The sequence below is a fragment of the Eurypyga helias genome, unplaced genomic scaffold (assembly GCF_000690775.1).
Source record: "Eurypyga helias isolate BGI_N326 unplaced genomic scaffold, ASM69077v1 scaffold28222, whole genome shotgun sequence".
NCBI classification, from domain to species: Eukaryota; Metazoa; Chordata; class Aves; order Eurypygiformes; family Eurypygidae; genus Eurypyga; species Eurypyga helias.
The window spans coordinates 53,961-59,960 of record NW_010236989.1 but is presented as its reverse complement, the minus strand read 5'-3'; the positions used below and the strand labels follow the sequence as shown (position 1 = coordinate 59,960).

Genomic DNA, 6,000 nt, shown 5'->3' with positions numbered 1-6,000 from the left:
GGAGCAACCTGGGTTATGGAAGGTGTCCCTGCCCATGGCAGGGGGTTGGTACTGGATGATCTTTTAAGGTCCCTTCCAACCCAAACCATTCCGTGAGTCTATGATTCATGTAAGCGTGGAGCCAGACTCCGTGTGGAGGAATTCCTGTTCATCACAATGACTACTGAACACGGACATTTCCCTGCAGCAGAATTAAATCCTCACCTCCCACCCGAGGGAAAACCTTATCTTCTAGATCAGGGCTACAGAATCTGACAACAGCACTGTGACACTTTCACAGCTGCGTTGGTAACTGAGCCCCGTGAGATCCTTCCAAGTGGATGCTCTGGATCCATCCTGCCCTGTGGTGAGGCTCTGGCGTCAGCTCTTCTCGGCAGCAGAAATCCCAGGGCGGGCAATCGGTAGTTTTGGATTCCCCGAGACCGAGCTGCGGCAGCAGCAGGGTGCATCGCTCTCCCAGCACGTCTTGGAGGCGCAGGGACTCCGCGGAGCTGAACAGCCGCTGCCAGGGGAGCTCACACCACGGGGCAAGGGCCAGCGCAGCGTTTGAGTTGAAACCCCTCGGGTGCTGGGGGGGAACGGGCAGAGGTGTTGGGCTGAGCAGGGGCTTCTCCTCCCCCAGGGCCTTCCCGTGGTGGTGTTCTTGGTGCCGGGCCGTTCATCCGGAGTGGGGATACTGCACACGTAAGCATGTAATTTACAGTGTTTTTTTCTAAAATGATATCTGTTTTGACACTGACTCATTTAAGTTGACATAGTTGAAATCCTTATATAATACATCTCTGCCTGAAAATTAATCATGTTTATAATATTCTGAGAATTAATAACACCCGTTGCTCAAGTCATTAACTTAAAAAAGGAGCTTCCAAAATCTGTTCTCTGCAGTAGGGGACCACAAATAAATGAATGCTTGATAAAATAATCCAAGTAGCAGTTTAACAAGCGTAAACTTGCGTGTGGCTGCAATAACACAGAACTATTGTTTAAGGGTTGGCATCAGGTTGATGAGGTGCTTATTTCAGCTACAAAGCATGCACACACATGCATAATGAACTGCGGTATGAATTATTAATGTGTTGCTTATTTAGCCTCATCTGTCTAGAAGATAATGTATCCTAACTATAATGAGTGATTGGTTTTGTACATAATTACAGTAGCAGCAGTATCTAGGAAATTTGTTCTTTCAAAGAAGGATTTCTAAAAATAAAATCATCACACAAACTCACTTGCTGCCCCATTTTATCAAAATCAAACCTACCAGAGCTGAGAATATATAATAAATGAAAAGGACAGAATCATTATTAACATCATAATTTTACACAAAGTGTTTTACTTAATCATTCATTACAGATCATGTGCTGTAAAAACATTTGTCTCTTGGTTGGCTTCTCTCCTCTTCCAAGGAGACTTTCCTGGGAGAGTGCAGTTTGGTATTAACCCATACGGAGATAAAACCCTCAGAAGTACGGAAAGAAGAAAAATAAAGGATATAGTCACAATTTATGTTAATTCTGACAGGATTTTAATTAAAAAAAGTTGCTACTTGATTACTTTTCATTTCTAAAACTTGTTCTACTGGGACTAATCACATCTAATTTACTTCTCCCCAACTAAAAGTGGTTGCTTGACAAGAACAATAGATCAGGAGCTCATTAACCTCTAAATTACAGCTCTGTGACATTTTTGGAGTGGTGCTGCATTCCTCCTCTATGTAGGGGAAAGAGGGAGTTGTGAATCTGCTGTCGAAGTGTGGAAAACGGGGTCTGGTCTGTATCTCTGTGCATACGTACACCTACTGCCACATGCTCTGACTTCTCTGAGGGCCTCTCTTCCCTTCTCGGAGGGTCTCAAGGTTCAGCACCACGTTAAACCCGCACGCAGGCTGATCTGATTTACCAAATCTGCACCGTGAGGGACTCCCATGTTAACCATGGGTTTGTGGCAGCGTCTTCAGAAAGATTTCAGAGGGCACACAAACACCATCTGAGATAAATCACACCCCTGTGAGGCCGTTATGGACACGATCTTCGGGGCTCTCAGGGAGGTTAAAGGTGAGATCCATGGGAAAGCAAGTGCCACAGCACCAGTTCAGCCCCTAAACCTACAGTGTGAGCCCCTCGGCTGGGCGCGCAGTACCCACGGAGAGCCGAGCACGTGTGAATTCAGAGGTGTGACGCCGGGCACGGGTGAATCTGACCCGCGGTAGGAAAGGGAAGGGTTGAGCGGGGCTCTCCAGGGCTCAGCTGTCCTTGGTGTTGCCAACAGAAGTATCTCCCCCTTGGGCCCTGTGACCCTGGCCCAGAGCAAGCAAGCAGGGGCGAGTCTGACTGCATACTGCTGCTTAGGGAACTCACCCCGGTTAGGCTGCCAGGAGTTTCCTTCCTGTTAAATGACTGTGTCCATAATTCATGTTGGAGAGTTAATACTGACTATGAATACTGAACGGTTGGAGGGATGCAGAACCAACTCATGGTTCTGGGAACCAAGAACTGGGTTTAACTCAGGTGAGCGTGGGGACAGACTTCCATGTCCAGATCCTTCTGCAGGTGTAGCCCCGACTGTTATACCCCGTTTCGTGCATGAAGCAGGGGTGGAACTTCAGTGCTGTAACTTCTGATCCCGAATCGGTGCTCACGAGCTGAAGGCTCCGAGTTCCTCTGCAGTTACTCCTACAGTCAGGGCACTGCTTTCATCTCCTTCCGTATCTTCCAACGGAGAAACTACCACGATTTTTACGACTTGAAAGCTACCCACAATATTTAAAGTCAGTTACTACCACAAATCAATACTATTGAGTACAAAGGATGAATAATCAGCTACCCATGAGCCTCCAGAATCTTTAATTTCTAACCTGATGGTATCCTGTTTACTTTACTAACCTTGTAAAATCTGAAAGGAGCAGATTCAGCTCCTCTAGAACAGTGATCTAAGGATGGACTTAAACTTTCCAGTAATTTACACGACTAACTTCATGTGTAAACAAATCGCTGCTTACAGTTTTTGTCTCCTCATGCTGAGTACGTTGGCTTTTCATTTTCTTTGAACCACGAGGTACTTCAAAGCGGCTGGAGCGACAATCCAGATTTCCATCTGTCACGTACAACAGGAGCTGAGTCAGGGCCAGCTGGTCACTGTAGCAAAGGTCAAGGTCTGTTGCCCACACCTAACGAAACACAAACGGGTGCACTAAAATTACAAACCAGAGGGAACGAGCAGGGTGAAACTAGGCAGTCATGTGAAGGAACCCCTATGCCCCTATTTCCATGCATGCTGGTATGCACAGGTATTGTGCTGGTGCCTCACTGGCACCGATAAATGACTTCCAAACGGGAGCAATCGGAATTCTTGCGTAATTTCAAAAGTAACTTTTCAGAGAAACCCGAAAGGCTGAAGACAAAGCCGTGACCTGTACTACCAGCATTTTAGCAACAATTAGAAAAGGTAGGCAGATGAGCTCAACAGCTGTGCAGCCTGTATCACATGAAATAGGGCATTATCTAAACACCACATCTGGATTTCTCAGCTGAAGAATAAAGGTCAAATAAAGTCAACCTTAAGTTACAAATAGCTATTTTGAGATAGAAAAAGGGAAGCTCCAGAAGGCAAAGCTAAGATGGGTAAAAGGAGTAAGGAAGTGTGGCATCTGGGTATAAGAACACATACCGGTCAGTCGCTGGGGTTGAGCAAAGCCCGTTCCCGATGCAGTACACGGCCTTATCAGACAGCGGATACGTGGGAACGTAGAAACCCATAAAACTTGTGTCATGGTTCTGCTTCCACTCGCACCACTGGTTTGTGCTGCTAACGGAGGACACCCTCGGCAAGTTTCCTGATGACACTGAGCCGTGTGGTGCGGCTACACAAGAACTCGAGCCGCAAGATCCTGGGCTGCCAGCGGAACACGTCCCACCGGCTGACGGAAGGGAAGCTCACCCCACCCTTACGCACGACCTTGCAGGCAATGACAAAATCCTTACACAAACCTCAAGAAGATTTCAAAGCATTAAAGCCCGTAGAAGTCGGTCAGGACCTGCGAGGCCAGTGCACGCCAGGGGTGTCACAGAAGTACTGTGGATTGTTTCCGTGGGGCTCCTCCTCCCCGAGTAACCCGAGCATGGCTTTACCCGTCAGTTTTTCCCACTTAAAAAATGCTTGTGCCTACTACGCCAGTGAGAAATGTTAACGCACACAAGTATCTGCCCTACAGTGGACCCCTTTAAAACAAATCTAGCAGTGAATGACTTGAATAAGCCTGTGAATGGTAAATGGCGTCATTATAAGGATATTAAGAGGTCAGGCAGTCAAGGCCTCTCGGTAAACTGGAGTTAATTTCTGAATCATATTCACATAGTAATGCCCTTTTTATAATGGTGAATAAATCACATCAGTAACAGTTGTTAATATCTAACTGCCAAGTATCTGTTGCTGGATTAAATATCCTATTTGTCAACCTAAATATTTCCTGCTGCATGGTATAAAATGCAAATCGGATGCTAATGGCTGGCCTTACTTGGAAATAGGGGAACATTCCCCAATTATAATGCTTAATTTTCTTCAGCAATTTATTCCTTATCATCACTTCTGCAAGACGGGAAGGAACCTTCCCGTCGATGTGTACTTTTCCAGTACGTGCTAACCTTTTCAGTGAGCTAAATTTAACTGAATTCGAAGTACATACAAGTGGCACTGTTTTAATTTCAGACGTAGGGAAGAGACCCTTTAATTACTGGTGTGATACATTTCACATAGCCTGAACAAAACCCCAGCAAGCCAACTGGCTCTCACGCCCGCTGGCACCTTCCCAGCCGCTGGGAAGGCACAGGAGCACTCCTGGATCCCTGCACCCGCGACGGCTTCCGCCTCACCTCTGCCCCAGGACGGGGCTGCAACACGGGGAAGAGCAGAGAAAGCTCTTAGCAGGGCACACTTCGTGCTGGAAATCACGAGACTGACCAGATGCGAGTTTGAGGCGTCTCTTTCACAGCGTATCAGCTAGTTGCTTCGGACATGGCTTCATCATCGGCTACATCATCTACTTCTTCATCATCTCCCTCATCCTCATCTCCCGACTGCCTCACACCATTGCCTACACAATGAAGGGCGCAGGCCAACAGGGTGCACCGACGGCCCTACCGTCTGGTGAAGGAAGGCGTCTGTCCCTCTCCTGCCCGTTACTCTCTGACGTAGGAAGGAGAGCTCTAACCACCTACTTACGCTGCAGTCACAGTTACATTCTGCGTAGGTGAAGTCCACGTATTTTTGGCCTTTTTAAAGAGAGGGTGTAGATGTCCCCAGCCCTGAGCACAAAGGGTGGAAGGCAAACATGGCTGGAAGCCACCTCTCCACCTCCTTCCATTTGGGTCTGGGCCTGAGGCGGCGCCACCCCTGCTGCACGTTAAAGCAGCCAAATGGCCAGGACTGCGTGCCAGCTGGGATCACCCCAAGGAGTCTTCTCCTGGCTCAGGGCTGTCAGAGAACACTGTATTGTGGCCGTGTCCCTTCTGCCCTGGATGCATCCCAGAACATCCCGAATGTGGGGAGAAAGGAAGGATCAGATGGCATGAGATTCCAGCTTTATCCTAGCAGGGGATTCCCCTTTGCCATGGAAATCAGGAAGCACCCTTTAAATCCCCTTTGTACTGCTACAGGAACGGGAGACTCCCAGCGCCTGGGCAATGAATCCCGCTTTATTTTCATGCCTAACTTTTTCCCCATGCTGTTGGTTCAAACGCAGGCCAGTTACTGATCACCATTAGTAACCAGTTGACTGAATTATTCCTGAAGGTCACAAGTGTCCTTTGCAAACTTACAGCAGCCAGTAACTACGTTTTTGGTGTTCCAAGGAAGCACGGAGGCTGGGCAGGTCTGAGTCTGGCTGGTGGAGGCGTGTGAAGACAACAGCTAGGCAGGGGCTCGGTGCCCTGTCTCTGGAAGCGGGCAGGGGACATCTGTTTGCTGGCTCTATCACTCTGGCACCTTTCACCAATAATCTATCAATAT

The 6,000-nt window shown here is 47.9% G+C and overlaps 1 protein-coding gene across 1 annotated transcript in view; it reads right to left on the bottom strand.

The window, feature by feature from the left end:
- IQCH (IQ motif containing H) overlaps positions 1 to 6,000 on the bottom strand; it is a gene marked incomplete at its 5' end in the record, with an annotated part of 64,930 nt that overhangs the window by 5,540 nt on the left and 53,390 nt on the right. The window contains one exon of the mRNA XM_010147313.1: positions 2,996 to 3,163. Coding sequence (XP_010145615.1) covers positions 2,996 to 3,163 — 168 coding nt within the window. The remainder of the gene's footprint in view (positions 1 to 2,995; positions 3,164 to 6,000) is intronic.